Source organism: Macaca fascicularis, chromosome 11, assembly GCF_037993035.2.
Source record: "Macaca fascicularis isolate 582-1 chromosome 11, T2T-MFA8v1.1".
Classification (NCBI taxonomy): domain Eukaryota; kingdom Metazoa; phylum Chordata; class Mammalia; order Primates; family Cercopithecidae; genus Macaca; species Macaca fascicularis.
This window is the reverse complement of record NC_088385.1, coordinates 62,992,083-63,014,380: the sequence shown is the minus strand read 5'-3', so window position 1 is coordinate 63,014,380 and position 22,298 is coordinate 62,992,083. Positions and strand designations below refer to the sequence as shown.

The window sequence follows — 22,298 nt, the reverse complement described above, 5'->3', positions numbered from 1 at the left end:
ACCCAAAATGTAAATCATGGGTTAGAGTGACTTCTCTAATGGTTCTCTAAGCATGTGTGCATGAATGAATGTGCATGGTTTCATCTATGCTTATGGGTTCAAGAAATCCTGAATAAGTGTGGATAAATGTCCTTTAGGAAAAATGTGAATTCCTAGCTTTCTCTAGTGGGAGACCAGAGAAAACAACCACAGCAGTAAGTTAAAAGGGCATAGAAAGGGGTCTGATAAGGCTCTTGCATTCCTTCATAAAAATTATTCTATTATAATGCTGACCGGGAATAAAGAGATATCCCAGTATAACACTGAGGAGGTAAAGTAGCATAGTTACCTGTTTTGGATTTGGCCTATGGAATAGGAGACTGGAAGTGCAGTTTTCATTTTGGGTTTAGTATGGTCAGATAAGGGAGGTTGGCAGAACTCTTGTAAGGCCTCAAGGGACACTTCAGTGGTACTTCAATTCAGCTCCCCAGGTTTGAGTAAAACCTCCTAAGGCCTTTTCCTATCCTACACCCAAGGACAATATCCAGGAAACCGCTTCCAGTGGCTGTGGTCACTGGCTATGACTCTTGAGGTCCCTGTGATTTCAGATTTACTAAGGGCTACTGCCCCAGGGCAGTGAGCAGCTGAATTATTTTGAGGCATCCCCCCTGGAATGATAACCTTTCCTTATGACAACCCACTGCAGTGTCAAGAATCCCAGAGATTAGAAGGAATAGTCAAGTAAACCTAACCTGATAGATTGAGATTGTCTGCCTGGGGACAGTGCAAGGCAGCCTAGTCTAGAGCTGACTTCCAAGGTTGCGTATAACCATGTCAACATTGGTTTCCCATAGATGACAAATAGGAAACCCTAACCAGATTAGAAATCTAAATTTCCCCTTAATTCTTAAGGCCACATCCCTGAAAGGGTACAGTTATAAAAAGGTGAATAAAGCAGAACCTCCAGAAAGACAAAGAGGGGTTTAGATTTAGGAATAACATTGTTTAGCATCTCTGCAGATTTGAAAATACTGACTTTATGATGGGAACCTTACAGCTCCTAATTTGGCTGGTGGGTTCCCATACTCTGTGGCCATCTCTGCACCAACTCAGGCAAGTTCTTTTCTGTTTATTTTGGGGGACATGGGATCTCCTGAAATCCCATTAAGAAAAATTTTCAGAATTTGTGTTCCTCCTCAAGACAATATTATTAGCATTGCTTTAAAATGAAAAGACGGCTGGACACAGTAGCTCACGTCTATAATCCCAGTACTTTTGGGAGGCTGAGGTGGGAGGATCGCTTGAGCCCAGTAATTCAAGACCAGCCTGGGCAACTTGGTGAGACCCATCTCTATTAAAAATATATATATATACACCAGCTGGTATGGTGGCACACACCTGTAGTCCCTGCTACTCAAGAGGCTGAGTTGGGAGGGTCGTTTGAGCCTGGGAGATTGAGGTGGCAGTGAGCCATGATTGTGGCACTGCACTCCAGCCTGGATGACAGAATGAGATCCTGTCTTTTAAAAAAAAAAAAAGAAAAGAAAAAATATTCAATGAAACATAGTACAAGCTCTAGGCCTATTTTCTTTCTTTCTTTCTTTCTTTCTTTCTTTTTTTTTTCTGGAGACAGTCTCTCTCTGTCATCCAGTCTGGAGTACAGTGGCTTGATCTTGGCTCACTGCAGCCTCTACCTCCCAGGTTCCCGCCATTCTCCTGCCTCAGCCTCCCAAGTAGCTGGGACTACAGGCACCCGCCACCACGCCCGGCTAATTTTTTGTATTTTTAGTAGAGACGGGGTTTCACCGTGTTAACCAGGATGGTCTTGATCTCCTGACCTCGTGATCCACCCGCCTCGGCCTCCCAAAGTGCTGGGATTACAGGCGTGAGCCACCGTGCCTGGCCTCTAGGCCTATTTTCTACATTACCTCATAGCAACAAGGAGAAGAGTTTAATTTTTTTGTTTTGTTTTTGAGACAGAGTCTCACTCTGTCACCCAGGCTGGAGTGTAATGGCCCGATCTCGACTCACTGCATCCTCCGCCTCTTGGGTTCAAGCAGTTCTCCTGCCTTAGCCTCCTGAGTAGCGGGGATTACAGGTGCCCACCACTATGCCTGGCTAATTTTTGTGTTTTTAGTAGAGATGGGGTTTCACCATGTTGGCCAGGCTGGTCTTGAACGCCTGACCTCAAATGATCTGCCCGCCTCGGCCTCCCAAAGTGCTAGGATTACAGGCATGAACCACCGGGCCTGGCCTAGATTAATGTTATTTTAATTGTTGCTCCTTACACCAAGGATAACTGTTTTATTTCCAGAGACAGGGTCTCACTCTGTCACCCAGCCAGCACCAGCATGGCTCACTGATGCCTCAACCTCCTGCGTTCAAGCAATCCTCCCACCCAGGAGTTCCAGACTAGCCTGTGCAACACAGTGAAACCTTGTCTCTACTAAATATAATAAATTAGCTGGGTGTGGTTGGCAGCACCTGTGGTCCTAGCGACTCAGGAGACTGAGTCAGGAGAATTGCTTGAGCCTCCAAGGTCAAGACTACAGTGAGCTGTGATGGTACCACTGCATTCCAGCCTGGGTGATAGAGCGAGATCCTGTCTCAAAAAAAAAAAAAAAAAAAAAAAATTAAATCTTGTGGAAATATGTGACCTAGATTGAAAGTGTAATCTCCGCATCTAGATTTTTTTTTTCTTTTCTTTTTTTTTTTTTTTTGAGATGGAATTTTGCTCTTGTTGCCCAGACTGGAGTGCGGTGGTGCTATCTCGGCTCACTGCAACCTCCACCTCCCAGGTTCAAGCGATTCTCCTGCCTTAGCCTCCCAAGTAGTTGAGATTACAGACATGCGCCACCATGCCCAGCTAACTTTCTATATTTAGTAGAGATGGGGTTTCACCATGTTGGTCAGACCAGTCTCGAACTCCTGACCTCAGGTGATCCACCCACCTTGGCCTCCCAAAGTGCTAGGATTACAGGCATGCACTACCTCATCCAGCCTACATCTGGAATTTTTTTTTTGAAGTGGAGTCTTGCTCTGTTGCCCAGGCTGGAGTGCAGTGGCACAATCTCAGCTCACTGCAAGCCCCGCCTCCCAGGTTCACGCCATTCTTCTACCTCAGCCTCTTGAGTAGCTGGGACTACAGGCACCTGCCACTACGCCTGGCTAATTTTTTGTATCTTTTTTAGTAGAGACGGGGTTTCACTGTGTTAGCCATTGTGGTCTTGATCTCCTGACCTCATGATCCGCCCACCTCAGCCTCCCAGAGTGCTGGGATTACAGACGTGAGACACCGTGCCTGGCCCTTTTTTTTTTTTTTTTTTTCTTGAGACGGAGTTTCATTCTTGTGGCCCAGGCTGGAGTGCAGTGGCACGATCTCCGCTTACCACAACCTCTGCCTCCCGGGTTCAAGCAATTCTCCTGCCTCAGCCTCCCGAGTAGCTGAGATTACAGGCATGTGCCACCACGCCAGGCTAATTTTAGTATTTTTAGTAGAGATGGGATTTCATCATGTTGGTCAGGCTGGCCTTGAACACCCAACCTCAGGTGATCTGTCCCCTTTGGCCTCCCAAAGTGCTGGGATTACAGGCATGAGCCACCGCGTCTGGTCCTATATTTTTTTCTCTTTTTTTTTCTTTTTTGAGATGGAGTCTCGCTCTGTTGCCCAGGCTGGAGTGCAGTGGTGCAATCTCGGCTCACTGCAACCTCCACCCTCCGAGTTCAAGCAGTTCTCCTGCCTCAGCCTCCTAAGTAGCTGGGACTACAGGTGCGTGCCACCATGCCCAGCTAATTTTTTTTTTTTTTTTTAGTAGAGATGGGGTTTCACGATGTTGGCCAGGCTGGTCTCGAACTCTTGACTTTGTGATCCGCCCGCCTCAGCCTCTCAAAGTGCTAGTATTACAGGCGTGAGCCACCACAGCAGGCCCTAAGGGCTTTTTTTGTTTTTTTTGTTTTTTTTGAGACGAAGTCTCAGTCTTGTCCCCCATAGGTTGGAATACAATGGCAGGATCTCAGCTCACTGCAACCCCCGCCTCCCTGGTTCAAGCAATTCTCCTGCCTCAGCCTCCCGAGTAGCTGGGATTACAAGTGCCTGCCACCACGCCCGGGTAATTTTTGTATTTTTAGTAGAGATGGGGTTTCACTGTGTTGGCCAGGCTGGTCTTGGACTCCTGACTTCAGGTGACCCGCCCGCCTTGGCCTCCCAATGTGCTGGGATTATAGGTGTAAGCCACCACACCCAGCCCCGGCCCTAGATTTTTAAAATGTGTACGCTACATTTATTTTCTTTTGTTAAGTTTTTTGTTTGTTTGTTTTGTTTTTGTTTTGTTTATTTTTGAGACAGAGTCTCCCTCTGTTACCCAGGCTAGAGTGCAGTGGCATGATCGTGGCTCACTGCAACCTCTGCCTCCTAAGTGCAAGTGATTCTCCTGCCTCAGCCTCCCAAGTAGCTGGGATTGCAGGTGCATGCCACCACACCCAGCTAATTTTTTTGTATTTTTAGTACAGATGGTGTTTCACCATGTTGGCCAGGCTGATCTCGAACTCCTGACCTCAGGTGATCCACCTGCCTCAGCCTCCCAAAATGCTGGTATTACAAGCTTGAGTCCCTGCGCCCAGCCAAGTTATTTTTATTAAAATGGGTCTATACTATACATACTCTTTCTGCCACTTGTGTATTTCAGTTTGAGAGGCAATTTAGCCAAGTGGTTAAAAGCTTCGGCTTTGCAGCCAGTCTGTCTGGGTTTGAATCTGGCTCTACCACTTATTAGCTGTATGATTCTGGAAAAGCTTTTTAACCTTTGCACCTCTGTTACTCATCTGTAAAATGTGAATAATTATAGTCCCAACCTTCTAGAGCTGTTGTAAGGATTAGATGAGTTAATTGGCAAAAAATGTTTAAAATACTGTCTGCCGTATAGTAATGCTCAATAAATGCTGGCTTCATTATTATTTAATTATATATGTAGAATCAAGGCTACAGTGAGCTGTGATTGTATCATTGTACTCCAGCCTGGGCAACAGAATAAGACCCTGTCTCTTAAAAAAAATAGCATGATAGCATAGATGATATCTATAAATATAAATAAATTATTTTTATTTCTATGTAATAAATATATTAAAACAATTTATTTAGAGACAGGATCTCACTTTGTCACCCAGGCTGGAGTAGAGTGGTGCAATCGGCTCACTGTAGCCTCAAGCTTCTGTTCTCAAGTGATCTTCCTACCTTGGCCCCCCAAAGTGCTGGGATTATAGGTGTGAGCCACTGTACCCAGCACAAATAGTTTAAATAAATAATATGAAATAAATATATCTAGGTCATGTTAATTTGACATGATGTTGCATTTTATGGATGTAAGGAATTCTACTGGATAGATTTTTTGCTATGACAATGCTTAAGCAGTTTATTACAATTCTTTTTGCACCCTTGTTTATTTTATTTATTTATTTATTTATTTATTTTTGAGACGGAGTCTCACTCTGTCACCCGGGCTGGAGTGCAGTGGCCTGATCTCGGCTCACTGCAAGCTCCGCCTCCCGGGTTCACGCCATTCTCTTGCCTCAGCCTCCGGAGTAGCTGGGACTATAGGCGCCCGCCACCACTCCCGGCTAATTTTTTGTATTTTTTTAATAGAGACGGGGTTTCACTGTGTTTGCCAGGATGGTCTCGATCTCCTGACCTCATGATCTGCCCGCCTTGGCCTCCCAAAGTGCTGGGATTACAGGCGTGAGCCACCGCGCCCGGCTTTTTTTTTTTTTTTTTTTGAGAGGGAGTCTCCCTCTGTCGCCCAGGCTGGAGTGCAGTGGCGTGATCTCTGCTCGCTACAAGCTCTGCCTCCCGCATTCACACCATTCTCCTGCCTCAGCCTCCCGAGTAGCTGGGACTATAGGCGCCCGCCACTATGCCCAGCTAATTTTTTGTAGTTTTAGTAGAGACAGGGTTTCACTGTGTTAGCCAGGATGGTCTTGATCTCCTGACTTCGTGATCCACCCCCCTCAGCCTCCCAAAGTGCTGGAATTACAGGCGTAAGCCACCACGCCTGGCCCGCACCCTCGTTTATTTCCTTAGGATAAGTTCCTGGAAGTAAGATTGCTAGGTAGAAAGGTATATGCTTTTTGAGGACAGTTTGTGGTTTTTGTTATGAGTTAATTTGATCAACATTTTCTGGCAAGAGTACATTTTTTTCCCAGACATGTTATATGTGTGTCAGTACATGACATGTTATATTTGTATGTTATATGACATATGACATGTATAGTGTATAAAACATAAAGTAGATATTCTTTTTTTTTTTTTTTTTTGGAGACGAAGTCTCGCTCTGTCACCCAGGCTGGAGTGCAATGACACGATCTTGGCTCACTGCAACCTCTGCCTTTTGGGTTCAAGCAATTCTCCTGCCTCAGCCTCTCGAGTAGCTGGGATTACAGGTGCCCACCACCATGCCCAGCTAATTTTTGTATTTTTAGTACAGATGGGGTTTCACCATCTTGGTCAGACTGGTCTTGAACTCCTGACCTCAGGTGATCCACCTGCCTTGGCCTCCCAAAGTGCTGGGATTACAGGCGTGAGCTACCACACCTGGCCTGAGTGGATATTCTTATTTTTTGTTTTAACCTTAAGTCTGTCTTTCACAGTTTAGTGTAATTATAGATTTATTTACTAATTTGAATAGTGAATACACACACACACACAGAGAAAACCTTTTTCAAAGGTATAAAGGGATAATTAGAGAAATTAAAAATTCCCTCCTATCCTTGTTTCTTTGTACCTCCCATCCTTGTTTCTTTGTACCTCCTCTTTAGCAGCAAACACTGTTGGCAGTTTTCTGTTTATCCTTCTGGAGAGTTCCATGCACATGTAAGCATACACACCTACATGTTGTTTTTCGTATTTGTGGTAGTGTACTTTACATATACTATTCTGTATCTTAGCTTTTTTCTCTTAACAGTATATCTTGGAATTTTTCCATACCTGGTGCATTTTAAGGGCAGCAAGGATTTTTTTTTTCTGATTAATTTTATAGTTATTATAGATAAATTGCAATTTATTTCATTGAGGTAAATATTATAAAGTCAGCAGTTTAATGGATAAATTGTGGATATTTGGGGATATTTTTGCTCTCAGGTAGTAGCTATCTCAGCCAACTCCTCCTCTTGACCTTTTATCTTGCCCCTTTCCCTTCTTCCCAGCCCTTTGCATTTGTTTGGACTATGAAAGTAGCAGTAGCTGTCATCTACAATAGCGCTAAGCAGTCTGAGGTTGCATTAATTTAAGTAGCGAAGAAAAGTTGTGTCCATATTGATCAGTCCACATGTAGAACTGTAGGCACCCTGTTTTATCTTTTTTTTTTTTTTTGAAACAGAGTCTCGCTCTGTCGAGACTGAGATCTGGCCAGGCTGGAGTGCAGTGGCTGGATCTCAGCTCACTGAAACTTCCGCCTCCCAGGCTCAAGCAATTCTCCTGCCTCAATCTCCTGAGTAGCTGGGATTACAGGCATGTGCCACCACGCCCGGCTAATTTTGGTATTTTTAGTAGAGATGGGATTTCATCATGTTGGCCAGGCTGGTCTCAAACTCCTGACCTGAGGTAATCCGCCCGCCTCAGCCTCCCGAAGTGCTGGGAGTACAGGCATGAACCACTGCGCCTGGCCTTTTTTTTTTTTTGAGACAGAATTTCACTCTTGTTGCCCAGGCTGGAGTGCAATGGCATGATCTCGGCTCACTGCAACCTTCGCCTCCCGGGTTCAATCAGTTCTCCTGTCTCAGCCTCCCGAATAGCTGGGATTATAGGCATGTGCCACCACACCTGGCTAATTTTGTAATTTTAGTAGAGGCAGGGTTTCTCCATGTTGGCCAGGCTGGTTTTGAACTTCCAACCTCAGGTAATCTGCCTACCTCAGCCTCCCAAAGTGTTGGGATTATAGGCGTGAGCCACTGCACCCAGCTGTTTTTTGAGTCAGAGTCTCACTCTGTCTCCCAGGCTGGAGTGCAGTGGTGCAATCTTGGCTCACTGCAACTTCCGCCTTCTGAGTTCAAGTGATTCTCCTGTCTCAGCCTCCCAACTAGCTGGGATTTCAGGCACGTGGCACCACTCCTGGCTAATTTTTGTATTTTTAATAGAGACAGGGTTTCACAATGTTGGCCAGGCTGGTCTTGAACTCCTGACCTCAGGTGATCCGCCAGCCTCAGCCTCTCAAAGTGCTGGGATTAGAGGCATGAGCCACCGCTCCCGGCCCGATTTTTACAAGTTTATCAGTATGATTTTTTGAAAACCTGTCTCTGGACCTCTGACCTCTGTTTACCATTTTCCCTTCCTTCCTGCTTTAGAATTATGTCGTTTTTGTTTAAGGTAATTCCGTATCTCCCTACTGCTACCTCAGTGACCAGATTCTCTCCTGTCTTTATCTTTCCCTCTTCCCCTGTACTTTCCTCTCGGTACATAAAGACACTTAAGCCTTTCTCACCATAAGGAAGAACACCCCCACACAACCCACTTCCTCAGTTTCCTTTCCCCCTCTAGCTAGTTCAATTTCCCTTCCTTTGAAATTAGGCTTTTGAGTGCTGGCTTCAGCATCACATATACTAAAATTGGAATGATAAAGAGATTAGTAGGGCCCCTGTGCAAGGATGACATGAAAATTTGTGAAGTGTTCCATATTTTTCCTGCGGCCACACAAGGTCCTAGCACAAGCCAACACTTTACCACCACGAGGGCCAGAAGCTTCTTCTAGGTACAGGACCCTTACCCTGAGTCTGCCCAAATAAACTCCTTGAGAATGCTCACCCACCAAAAAATCAAGCTTTTGACAGAGTGTGTCTTTGGTCCCTGTCTCTCCAACTCACCTCTTGTTCACTTTGTGTCACTGAAGTCTGGCTTCACTTTCAGTGCTACACTAAAACTACCCTCCACAACTCCCAGCTCCATGGAACTGCTTTACTGTGGTATCCACCGTCCCACATCCCAGCAATTCTTTGTTTTCTGTATCTGATTTGTCTGTTTGTAACTTTCGACAGTTGTCTTCCCTCCTGTAAGTTCTCCAACCCCTTGACAACTTTTTTTTTTGAGACGGAGTCTTACTCTGTCGCGCAGGCTGAAGTGCAGTGGTACCATCTTCACTCACTGCAAGCTCCGCCTCCTGGGTTCCCGCCATTCTCCTGCCGCAGCCTCCCAAGCAGCTGGGACTGTAAGCACCTGCCACCACGCCCGGCTAATTTTTTGTATTTTTAGTAGAGACCGGTTTCACCATGTTAGCCAGGATGGTCTCTATCTCCTGACCTCGTGCTCTACCTGCCTCGGCTTCCCAAAGTGCTGGGATTACAGGCATGAGCCACTGCGCCCGGCCAGTTGTTTAGTTACCTCTTCTTTGGGTTTGACCTTTGGGAACCCAAAGAAGGAGCATGGCACTATCGCTGCTGTTTGAGTCCTTGCTCTTTTGGACCTCACTCTTTTTTTTTTCTTTCTTTTTTTCTTTTGAGACGGAGTCTTGCTCTGTCACCGGGCTAGAATGCAGTGGTGTAATCTCAGCTCATTGCAACCTCCGCCTCCTGAGTTCAAGTGATTCTCCTGCCTCAGCCTCCTGAGTAGCTGGGACTACAGGTACGCACCACCACACCCGGCTAATTTTTATGTTTTTAGTAGAGATGGGGTTTCACCATGTTGGCCAGGATGGTCTTGATCTCTTGACATCATGATCCATCTGCCTTGGCCTCCCAAAGTGCTAGGATTAAAGGCATGAGCCACCATGCCCGGCCCTTTCTTCTTCTTTATCCCCATCACCACCACCACCTGAGTTCAGACTCACTGTCACTCACTGACTTAGATGTTCTTCCATTTCTCCCCTGTTAACATACTGATTCTAAAATGGAGCTGTTATCACATTCTTTTTCAAGTCCTTCAGTGGCTCTCTCATACCCTTCAGAATAAAGTCCAAACTCCTCAGAGACTTTTCACAGCATGGCCCTTGCTTACCTCTCCAGCCTTGTCTCTTGACAGGCCCTCCCTCCCACCTCTCAGGTCAGCTTTTTCTTGAATCACTTGAAATTCTCTGAACCTATCATATGCCCTCTTCTGGGCATTTGGATGTGCTATTTTATGTGCCCTTTTATATGTGAGGTCGAACTCCTAACCTCAGGTAATCCGCCTACCTCAGCCTCCCAAAGTGCTGGGATTACGCTAATGCCCTGCTCCCCCAACATTGAGCTAACTCTTGCCCTACAGGACACATTTCTGGTGACACCCAGTCCTGGAAAACTTATCAAAACTACCCTCTGCTTTCAGCCTGGGTTAGGTATTCATGTCTCTTGTCCTCATAAGGTCCTGTGTCTCCTCTGAGTATTTATCACTTTTTATTTTAAATGTGTGCTTACTTAATGTCTTCCCCATTAGAATTACATTTCTTTTTTTTAAAGACAGAGTCTCACTGTGTCACCTAGGCTAGAGAGCTATGACGTAATCTCGGCTCACTGCAACCTCCGCCTCCCGGGTTCAAGTGACTCTTGTGCCTCAACCTTCCAAGTAGCTGGGATTACAGATGTGCATCACCACGCCCAGCTAATTTTTGTATTTTTAGTAGAGATGGGTTTTCATCATGTTGGCCAGGCTGGTCTTGAACTCCTGACCTCAGGTTATGTACCTGCCCCGGCCTCCCAAAGTGCTGGGATTACAGGTGTGAGCCACTGTGCTTTAGAATTAAATTTCTTGAGTCAGCTTCCACCGAGCCAAATGACTGCTGCATAGTAGACTTCCAATAAATATTTGTTGGATAAATGAATGGATCTTGACAATGAGTTTATGTTTGTCACATATTTGTAGGCTTTTTCTGAACTGGCCTCTGTTTGCTGTTGTCCTTTCAGGACCTGGGTTTCAGTGATGAGACATGGGGTATGATGTAACCCGTTTCCAGGGGGATGTTGACGAAGATCTTATCTGCCCTATTTGCAGTGGAGTCTTGGAGGAGCCAGTACAGGTGAGTTGGTCTGATGGCAGGTTTGGTAGGGCAACAGGTAGCAGTGGAAATAGTAGAAAATATTCATGGGCAGTAGGACCCATGGGGAAGTCACTGTGTTCTTCTCTCTACCCCCACCCAATGGAGGTTTAGGTCAAAGGAGTAATGGTGACTACAAGAATAAGGCTTTCCAGAATCAATCTAGAGGTGGATGCCACAGAGATCCAGTGGTTCAGATTTTTTTCTAAGGTCACTCTGAAAGATTTCTCCTGTAAAATGGTCAGCTGCTTGTTTCTGTCTTGTGATAGTAGCTGGGTAGCTTCCTTTCCTCTACAGGAACTCTTACTAGGTTCCATCTTCCTGTCCATGATTGAACTTCTGGACTCTCCTAATAAGTTCTCTCTGCATTTTTATGACGTTGTGCTTCAGGTAATCAGCCAGTCTCCCTGCAGGCCTTTTCTTTTTTTTTTTTTTTTTTTTTTTGAGACGGAGTCTTGCTCTGTGCCCCAGGCTGGAGTGCAGTAGCGCGATCTCGGCTCACTGCAAGCTCCGCCCCCCTGGGTTCACGCCATTCTCCTGCCTCAGCCTCCCGAGTAGCTGGGACTACAGGCGCCCACCACCTCGCCCGGCTAATTTTCTTGTATTTTTAGTAGAGACGGGGTTTCACTGTGTTAGCCAGGATGGTCTCGATCTCCTGACCTCATGATCTGCCCGTCTCGGCCTCCCAAAGTGCTGGGATTACAGGCTTGAGCCACCGCGCCCGGCCTCCCTGCAGGCCTTTTCTACCTGCCTACTATCTAACAAATAGGAAGGCCAGCCGCAGTGGCTCACGCTTGTAATCCCAGCACTTTGGGCCAAGGTCGGTGGATCACGAGGTCAAGAGCCAGCCTGGCCAACATGGTGAAACCCCGTCTCTACTAAAAATACAAAAATTAGCTGGGCATGGTGGTACGTGCCTGTAGTCCCAGCTACTCAGGAGGCTGAGGCAGGAGAATCACTTGAACCCAGGAGTAGGAGGTTGCAGTGAGCTGAGATTGCGCCACTGCACTCCAGCCTGGGCGAGAGTGAGTGAGACTCCATCTCAAAAAAAAAAAAAAAACCAAAAAAAAACAAAACAGCAAATAGGAAGTGGGGAACTGTATGTACTGACCTATTTTTTTCCTGGGATCTACTGAAAAGACCAGGTTTTGATGCAGCCATGCACTCTGCATTTTGATGTGAAAGCTGCCACCTTCAATAGGTCATTTCTCTGCCAGCCTTGCCAGACCAGAGTCAGTTGTATCATCCTGGGGCAAGTATGAGGAGAAGTTCACGATTACCAGGCAAGTACAGTGAGTGAGGTGAATCCTTAAGAGTTGTATTCTTGGGACAGCATCCTCGAGGATCCTTATTGCCCTCATTCTGTAAATACCAATTAATCCTTTCTCACTCCTGGCTATCTAGAGATTATCACATTTTCCAAACCAGGACACTAGGCAATGAGGTTTCATGGCCCTTCCCCCATTCACTGCTTACCTAATCCCAGGGGCTCCCCTTGAGCCTTTGAGTTTATTTTTTCTCCCAGTACTCCAAAAGGAGTACTGATGCCTTGAACTGAATAAAATTCAGACTACATTCCAATGGCAACCAGCTCTGGACCTGTCTTCTTTCTAGGCCTTTGCAATCTGCTGCCATTAGAGGCATATTAGATGGGTGTGGAGCAAGTCATCAAGTAGTAGTGTCAGGAGGTCACAGGGTGTGTCAGGTTCCCTCCTCACCCTGGCAGGGCCTTGTCTGTTTTCTGGCACTATCATTTTAGGCAAGTCACTTATGGAAAGGTGAGTTGTAGTTGGTGACAGTCTAGTCAGAAGCCACCCATCTACCTCCAGGCTTTACCTTCTGAGAAGCAGAGCAGGCAACCCTCATGATGCCAGGTTCCCGGACACATTTCTAAGGTTAGAAGGCTCCTGCTAGGGATGCTGATTTCCCCACATCATAATTATTTATTGTTTGAATAGGTGAAAAATGAACATAATTCAGAAATCAAAATAGTATAAAAAGGTATACGGTGAGAATTCTCACTTCTGTCCTTATTACTGTCTACCTAATTCCCCCACAGATAACTATTTTTATTAGTTTTTTTGGTATCCTTCCAGTGAGTATTAAGGCAGATACAAGCAAATATGAATAGATGTCTGCATATATATGTATTTGTATATGCATATGTATATATGAATATATCTGTGTTTTTTCACACCTCCTTTTCTTTGTTACACAAAAGGTAGTACATTCTGTATGCTTATGCAGGGGTGGCAGGTTTAGCTAGAATGGTTATGAAGAAGTTGACAGGCCGGGCATGGTGGCTTACACTTGTAATCCTAGCACTTTGGGAGGCTGAGGCAGGTGGGTCACTTGAGGTCAGAAGTTCGAGACAAGCTGGCCAACATGGTGAAATCCCATCTCTACTAAAAATACAAAAAAAATTAGCTGGGTGGGGTGGGAGTAGCCTAAAATCCCGGCTACTTGGAAGGCTGAGGCAGGAGAATCGCTTGAACCCGGGAGGCGGAGGTTGCAGTGACCTAAGATCACTCCACTGCACTCCAGCCTGGGCGATAGGAGCGAGACTGTCAAAAAAAAAAAAAAATGTAATGGGAAACTAAAGTGTTTTGTTTTGTTTTGAGACAGAATCTTGCTCTATCACCCAAGCTGGAGTGCAATGGCGCGATCTTGGCTCACTGCAACTTCCGCCTCCCGGGTTCAAGCAATTCTTGTGCCTCAGCTTCCCGAGTAACTGGGATTACAGGGGCGCACCACCATGTGTGGCTAATTTTTGTAATTTTAGTAGAGATGGGGGTTTCACCATGTTGGCCAGTCTGGTCTCAAACTCCTGACCTCAAGTGATCTGGCTGCCTCAGCTTCCCAAAGTGCTGGGATCACAGGCATGAGCCACTGTGCCCGGCCTTATTTAGCTTTCTTTTTGTTTTGTTTTGTTTTTTTTGAGATGGAGTCTCGCACTTTAGCCCAGGCTGGAGTGCAGTGGCATGATCTTGGCTCACTGCAAGCTCCACCTCCCAGGTTCATGCCATTCTCCTGCCTCAGCCTCCCGAGTAGCTGCGACTACAGGCGCCTGCCACCACGCCTGGCTAATTTTTTGTATTTTTAGTAAAGACGGGGTTTCACTGTGTTAGCCAGGATGGTCTCAATTTCCTGACCTCGTGATCCGCCCGCCTCAGCCTTCCAAAGTGCTGGGATTACAGGCGTGAGCCGCCACGCCTGGCCTAGCTTTCTGACGTTGAATTTTTGCCAGTAAATATGTTCTCCTGCTCTCTAAATCTATCATCTGAATTATCCTTCAAGACCATATCAAATTTGGTCCTCTTCATAAATACCTGCCGTGATTGAGCTAGCCTGAAAAGACTTCACCCTCCTCTGGACATTTTTGGCAATTATTGTGTGTGCAATCCAGATGGCAATTAATAATTGGCTGCCTTGTGTCATCTGTCCTATTGTCCTGGAATATCATTTATATCTCTTATTGTTATATAACATTTTACTTGTTTGTCTTGTTTCACAACTCATTTTTAATCTTGAGCACAGGGAACATAGATATATATTTTTTGAAACAGGTCCTGGCTCTGTCACCCAGGCTGGAGTGCAGTGGTGCAGTCTTGGTTCACTGCAACCTCCGCCTCCTGGGCTCAAGCCACCCTCCGTCCTCCCACCTCAGCCTTCTGGCTAGCTGGGACTATAGGCACGTGCCACCATGCCCAGCTAATTTTTTTTTTTTTTTTTTGAGATGGAGTCTTATTCTTTTGCCCAGGCTGGAGTGCAGTGGTGCAGTCTTGGCTCACTGCAATCTCCACCTCCTGGGTTCAAGTGATTTTTCTGCCTTAGCCTCCTGAGTATCTGTGATTATAGGTGTGCACCACCACCCCTGGCTAATTTTTTTGTATTTTTAGTAGAGACAGGGTTTCACCATGTTGGTCAGGCTGGTCTTGAACTCCTGACCTCGTGGTCCGCCTGCCTTGGCCTCCCAAAGTGCTGGGATTACAGGCATGAGCCACTGCGCCTGGCCTACACCCGGCTAATTTTTGTAACTTTTGTAGAGATGGGGTTTTGTCATGTTGTCTGGGATGGTCTCAAACTCCTGAGGTCAAACAGTGTGCCTACCTTAGCCTCCCAAAGTGCTGGGATTATAGGCATGAGCCACCGTGCCCAGCAGGAAACATATCTTAAGCCTGTCCCCTACAATGCCTTGCCCATAGTAGATCTATACTTTGCTTGACCCAACGGACCTCTTGCGGTAGAAGCTGCTCAAAGGCATGATTGGCTTTGTAGAGTTATCATATCCAGGCTCTTAGGTCCTGCTAATTCCCTTATGCCCCTTTTGCCTTGTTCTCCTAGGCACCTCATTGTGAACATGCTTTCTGCAACGCCTGCATCACCCAGTGGTTCTCTCAGCAACAGACATGTCCAGTGGACCGTAGTGTTGTGACGGTCGCCCATCTGCGCCCGGTACCTCGGATCATGCGGAACATGCTGTCAAAGCTGCAGATTGCCTGTGACAACGCTGTGTTTGGCTGTAGTGCCGTTGTCCGGCTTGACAACCTCATGTCTCACCTCAGCGACTGTGAGCACAACCCGAAACGGCCTGTGACCTGTGAACAGGGCTGTGGGTGAGATCTGTTCCCTTCTTCTGCCCCACATGGATAAGGGCCATCTCATTTATGCCCCTATCGCTGGATGCCCTCCTCACTAGCTGAGGAGGTCTCTTAGGCATGTTGGCAAGGAGTATTCTTAGCCTCCTTGGCTCCCTGCTCTAAGATCTGACTTTCTTGCTGCTTTTCCAACTATAATAATTTTGCTCTTGCTTTAACAAAAGAAGGGGCACAGCAATTCAGTAAATTTGTATAATAACACTAAAGGTTGATTGACTCTGTTCTTCCCTTTCAGTCCAATACTACTTTCTGTTTGTCAGTTTGACTGCTGTAATTGCCAGCCTTCTCATATTTCCTCTGACCCTATTTTTTCTTTCTGTGAGTTATGAAATATTTGACTAAATGTTGATAGCTGAGGGGTGTGTTAGCTCACACCTGTAATCCTAGCACTTTGGGAGGCCAAAGTGGGCAGGTCACTTCAGGCCAGGAGTTCAAGACTAACCTGGCCAACATGGCAAAACCTAGTCTCTATTAAAAATATAAAAATTGCCGGGCGCGGTGGCTCACGCCTGTAATCCCAGCACTTTGGGAGGCCGAGGCGGGCGGATCACAAGGTCAGGAGATCGAGACCACGGTGAAACCCCGTCTCTACTAAAAATACAAAAAATTAGCCGGGCGCGGTGGCGGGCGCCTGTAGTCCCAGCTACTCAGGAGGCTGAGGCAGGAGAATGGCATGAACCCGGGAGGCGGAGCTTGCAGTGAGCCGAGATCGCGCCACTGCACTCCAGCCTGGGCAACAGAGCGAGACTCTGTCTCAAAAAATAAATAAATAAATAAATAAAAATAAAAATACAAAAATTAGCCAGGTGTGGGGCCGGGTGTGGTGGCTCACGCCTGTAATCCCAGCACTTTGGGAGGCCAAGGCAGGCAGATCATGAGGTCAGGAGATTGAGACCATCCTGGCTAACACGGTGAAACCCCATCTCTACAAAAATACAAAAAATTAGCCAGGTGTGGTGGCAGGCGCCTGTAGGGGAAAGCTACTTGGGAGACTGAGGCAGGAGAATGGCGTGAACCAGGGAGGAGGAGCTTGCAGTGAGCCGAGATCACGCCACTGCACTGTAGCCTAAGCAACAGAGCAAGACTCTGTCTCAAAAAAAAAAAAAAAAATTAGCCAGGTGTGGTGGTGCATGCCTGTAATCCCAGCTACTTGGGAGGCTGAGGCATGAGAATCGCTTAAAACCAGGAGGTAGAGGTTGCAGTGAGCTGAGATCACACCATTGCACTCCAGCCTGGGCTGGACTCTGTTCCCCCTAACTAACTAACTAAGAAATAAAAAGAATGTTGATAGCTGGGGCTGTGAATATAGGGCTTCTCTGAAGCAATAAGTGCACAGGCAGAATCTGTAGGAGGAAAAGGAGAGCTGTGCAGTAGATAAAAACAGTGTGTCAAAATAAATAAATAGTCCCAGTGCGGTGGCTCACGCCTATAATCCCAGCACTTGGGAGGCTGAGGCGGGTGGATCACCTGAGGTCAGGAGTTCAAGACCAGTGTAGCCAACATGGTGAAACCCTGTCTCTACTAAAAATACAAAAATTAGCCAGGCGTCATGGCGGGCACCTGTAATCCCAGCTGCTCAGGAGGCTGAGGCACAAGAATTGCTTGAACCCCATGAGGCAGAGGTTGCAGTGAGCCAAGACTGTGCCATTACACTCCAACCTGGGCAACAAGAGTGAAACCTGGTCTCAAAAAAAAAAAAGTAAAATAAGAGGCCAGGCACAGTGGCTCACACCTGTAATCCCAGCACTTTGGGAGGCCAAGGCAGTGCAGATCACATGAGGCCAAGAGTTTGAGACCAGCCTGGCTAACATGGGGAAACCCGTTTCTACTAAAAATACAAAAAGTTAGCTGGGCATGGTGGCGCACGCCTGTAATCCCAGCTACCCGGGAGGCTAAGGCAGGAGAAATCGCTTGAACCTGGGAGGCAGAGGTTGTGCTGAGCTGAGATCGTGCCATTGCACTCCAGTTTGCGCAACAAGAGCGAAACTCCATGTCAAAAAAAAAAAAAAGATAAAAAATAAAATAAGATAAAATAAATATAAAAAGTAGATAAAACACTGTGTCTTGATTGGGGAAAGAAATTTAAGGAAAATAGACAGCAAAGGGGCAAGTAGGAAGCTTGGAAGAAGAAAGTGAAGGGAATGAATGAGGGAGGCCTGAAATGAATGTTAGAAATTTTGGGTAGGACAAAATCTACTCAGCAGTTATCTGCCACAGAATAGGCCATTTGCATACATGTCCTGGTGATCACCCCTGTTCTGCTCTTTCCCCACCCTGGTCTGCAGCCTGGAGATGCCCAAAGATGAGCTGCCCAACCATAACTGCATTAAGCACCTGCGCTCAGTGGTACAGCAGCAGCAGACACGCATCGCAGAGCTGGAGAAGACGTCAGCTGAACACAAACACCAGCTGGCGGAGCAGGTAGGCCCCAAGACACGGGGGAGAACATATCCCTCATATGCAGATAACTGCCTGCCTGTGGGTAATAAAACCAGTTGTGAACACATAGACCTGTGCTTACACTTGTGAGTTTGGATGAGTGGCTATTCTGCCTGTGGCTTAGCAGGGAATCAGATTGGAGCTCTCCTTGACTTTCCTTCATCCCATTCATAGCATTCATTCACCTAACAGTTACCAGATGCCTCCTCTGTGAAGGCACATTTTGTAAGTACTAAGGAGGCAGCTGTGAGTGAGACAGTCCTATCCCTGTCTTCCTGAAGCTTACAAACTGGTTGTTCTTCAGATCTCTCAGTTGTCCTCATTCTCGGATAAACTTTTGTCTTTTTTCTGCTGTCTGCCTTAACCATTATTCCTGTTCTTCTTCTCCACAACAGAAGCGAGACATCCAGCTGCTAAAGGCATACATGCGTGCAATCCGCAGTGTCAACCCCAACCTTCAGAACCTGGAGGAGACAATTGAATACAACGAGATCCTAGAGTGAGTGTCACTCAGGACATGGAGTGATTCCACGTCCTGACAGTAAGGCCTGAAAGGCGCTAAGAGCAGGAGAGTAGCAGAAGGAGGGCATTGGAGAGCTGGGCTGGGGGGTCACTGCTTCTCAGATATTGGCATTAAGGACAGGGGCCGAGGAGAAGAGGATAACCCTTAGCTCCACTACAGGATGTCTTACGCGTTTGGGTGGATGGAAGGGAAAGCCTACCCAAGGATGCACTTTATCCAGAATTAAGTGAGTACCCATGTACAAAGCCCTGTATTAAAGGCTGTGGAGTGCTAGGAGGGCCAAAAAGAAATAGAAGATAGGCCGGGCGTGGTGGCTCACACCTGTAATCCCAGCACTTTGGGAGGCTGAGGCGGGTAGATCACGAGGTCAGGAGATCGAGACCATCCTGGCTAACACAGTGAAACCCCGTCTCTACTGAAAAAAAAAACAAAAAAATTAGCCGGGCGTGGTGATGGGCGCCTGCAGTCCCAGCTACTCCGGAGGCTGAGGCAGGAGAATGGCGTGAACCCGGGAGGCGGAGCTTGCAGTGAGCCGAGATCGCGCCACTGCACTCCAGCCTGGGCAACAGAGTGAGACTCCATCTCAAAAAAAAAAAAAAGAAATAGAAGATATTATCCCTGTCTTCAGGTAGCTTACAACCCAGAGAAGAGGAGGCAGAGTGCAAGTCCAGGAAAGTGATCTCTAAAATGCAGCAAAAACAAGTGAAGTATACAAGCGAAGTCTAAGATCTTTTTCAGTTCTGGAGTCCTATACAGTTCATAGACTAAACTGTAAGTGTGAATCAATATATATAGGGCAAATAGTGCTGAGTGGGACATAGTATAGAGGAATAATTGTTTTATTCACTAAACATAGAGCACTAACTGTGTTAGGTGCTGTATGTGCTAAGTATTGGAATTTCAAAGAAAAGTAACAGGGACAGAGTGTAGACTCGTGGAATTTAATCTGGTGAGTAACGTTTGGTGACTCAGTTGGGACCAACTGGGGAAAATTCGGGGTTTCTGAGCCAATCATGGAAGGAAAGAAGGAAGAATAGGTGAGCTGAGTGCAGAGTGGGTAGTTATTTCTATTAGCAGAAAAAGCCAATACAGAGAAAGGAGATGATCTGGAATGACCATCTTTAACCACCTCCACACAGGTGGGTGAACTCCCTTCAGCCAGCAAGAGTGACCCGCTGGGGAGGGATGATCTCGACTCCTGATGCCGTGCTCCAGGCTGTAATCAAGCGCTCCCTGGTGGAGAGTGGCTGTCCTGCTTCTATTGTCAACGAGCTGATTGAAAATGCCCATGAGCGTAGCTGGCCCCAGGGTCTGGCCACACTAGAGACTAGACAGATGAACCGACGCTACTATGAGAACTACGTGGCCAAGCGCATCCCTGGCAAGCAGGCTGTTGTCGTGATGGCCTGTGAGAACCAACATATGGGTGATGACATGGTGCAGGAGCCAGGCCTTGTCATGATATTTGCTCATGGCGTGGAAGAGATATAGGAGAACCCGACCAGCTATCAGGAAGAGATGGAAATCAGAAAATCCCATCACTCCAGCAGCTGGGACCTGAGTCCTCTCCACCATCCTTAATACTGTGGCTTATACCTGAGCCACACATCTCACTGCCCTTCTGGCACTGAAGGGCCCTGGGGTAGTTTGCTCAGCCTTTCAGGTGGGAAACCCAGATTTCCTCCCTTTGCCATATTCCCCTAAAATGTCTATAAATTGTCAGTCTGAGTGGGAAAGCCCCCACCTCCATCCATTTTCCTGCTTAGGGTTCCTGGTTCCAGTTATTTTCAGAAAGCACAAAGAGATTCAATTTCCCTGGAGTGTCAGGACAGAGTAAGGAATCTCTAGTCGTCCCTCTCCTCCAAAACCAGGGAATCAGAGCAGGCAGGCCTGTTGACTCTAAGCAGCAGACATCCTGAAGAAATGGTAAGGGTGGAGCCAAATCTCTAGAAATAAGTAGTGAGGCCAGTAATTGGCCATCACGGATGGCCCTTAGGGGAAGACTGGACCTCTGTGCCAAGCAGTATCCCTGTTCAGTCCACCTTAAAGGTGCAGGCACCCACTGGGTCTACCAGTATGCAGGTTGGGATACTGAAAATTTCCAGATGAGCTCTTCTTTCCTATAAGTTTTCATAATTAGGGAATGCCAGGGTTTAGGGTAGGGGTTAGTCTGTTGGGGTTGATGTGTTCAGCAAGAAGCTACTCCTAGCTTTTGCTAAAATATGGTCAGCACTGCCTCTTGTGGCACAGGCCATAATTGTTCCATAGAGCCCTCTCTAGCCCTGTGACTGTAGTTAGTTACTTTGATAATTTTCTTTGGCCATTGTTTATATTTCACAAACTCCACCTACTTCCCCTCCCCTTCCCCCTTTTTTTTTAAGAATGGCCTGATCATGGCTATCTCAGCCACATTGTTGGCAATTTAATTTATTTACCTTTTTTTTTTTTTTTTTTAAAGAAAGGAAAAAAGAAAAAAAATCAAACTTGAAACTTTTGATGTTCCTATTGTGGGGATTTTGGATAGGGTGGGACAGGGATGGGGGTGTGTTTTATATTTTTTCCTTTTCAGCACAACCTTTGGCTTTAATATAGGAAGAGCCAAGGGAGTCCTCGGCTGAACTTACAATATCTGCCCCAAACCTCTGTAACCCCAACTGAAATGAGGAGCTTCCTCTATTCCTGTGAAGGATATGACAGTCCAGCATCGATGCCTGTGCCCTCTGGAAAAATTTCCTCCTAGCCCTTCCAGGGCCTCATCATAAAACTCTGGATTTAGAGTATTCATTTTGAAGGCAACCCCCCGCTTCCCCAAGTTTTCTTGGAGCTGTATAGCTGGGTTCTAAGCTTCACCATGCAAATCAGAAATTTTATCTCTAAGTACAGGCTGTGCTGTGTCTCACCCACACCCCCCGGGGACTTCAGTTCCATTTCAGGTTACCTGGGGCATACCTTGATCCCTAGAGTGACTGGCAGAGTAAGTAAGAGAAGGGGAGGGATAGTAGGTGTGATAATTTTAATATGGAGGTGGGAGTGTGGTTGGAGATAGAAAGTCTCCTCCCCACCATGTGATAGCTTCCTCTCAGAGTTTTATTCCAGGCTAGCTTGCTGCAGGTCTGGGTAGTTGGATCATGGCTCCACTGGGATTGGGGTGGAGGGATACAGCTTGAGGGGAGTAGGGTTCCAGCTCCGGGACATTGTGCTCAGGAATTTGAAAACGCTGCTATACTTATTCTGGTTACTACATTTCTTCCAATCCCCTTTCCCCTACCTGCCTTACCAAGGCTTATACTGTCCTGTCCTTACCCTCAGATGGAGCCAGGAAGCTCAGTGAAAGGCTTCCCTACCCTTTGCACTAGTGTCTCTGCGGGTTGCTGGTTGTGTTGTATGTGCTGTTCCATGGTGTTGACTGCACTAATAATAAACCTTTTACTCAACTCTCTAAATTCTTCAACATTACTCCCTTTCCTGGGAAGGTTTCCCCTCTGCTTTTGCCTTTCTCTCACCTTAATTCCCCTTCTTCCTTACTTTGTTACCTACCCTTATCTTAGCGCTAACTTCTCTTTCAGGAGGATGTCTGGGAGTAGTGTGCACTTCGCAGCTGCTTTCCCATGTACCCTCCTGCATTCTTCCCTCCTATCTCCTGTTCTGTAGCAGCCAAAGGTGTCTCTCTAGTTATCTGAACTGTGTGCTTCCCAGGGTCTGCCTTCATCC

The 22,298-nt window shown here is 46.6% G+C and overlaps 1 protein-coding gene and 1 non-coding gene across 9 annotated transcripts in view; both read left to right on the top strand.

Moving 5' to 3' along the window:
- Positions 1-22,030, top strand: part of RNF41 (ring finger protein 41) — a 29,149-nt gene extending 7,119 nt beyond the window's left edge. For 3 of the 8 annotated variants that reach the window (XM_015431027.4, XM_005571210.5, XM_065525195.2), the window contains 5 exons: positions 10,837-10,949; positions 15,312-15,583; positions 17,911-18,046; positions 18,460-18,563; positions 19,727-22,030. In XM_015431027.4, coding sequence (XP_015286513.1) covers positions 10,860-10,949; positions 15,312-15,583; positions 17,911-18,046; positions 18,460-18,563; positions 19,727-20,078 — 954 coding nt within the window. In that variant the 5' untranslated portion in view covers positions 10,837-10,859 and the 3' untranslated portion in view covers positions 20,079-22,030. Of the gene's footprint in view, positions 1-1,036; positions 1,093-9,073; positions 9,168-9,459; positions 9,581-10,836; positions 10,950-15,311; positions 15,584-17,910; positions 18,047-18,459; positions 18,564-19,726 lie in introns of all 8 variants that reach the window. The other 5 variants (XM_065525191.2, XM_065525193.2, XM_015431026.4 and 2 more) reach the window with 3 other exon arrangements.
- On the top strand, positions 8,542-8,645 carry LOC123567716 (U6 spliceosomal RNA). Its single transcript, XR_006690823.1, has one exon. It is a non-coding gene; the product is annotated as a U6 spliceosomal RNA (small nuclear RNA).
- Positions 22,031-22,298: the final 268 nt, after the last annotated feature.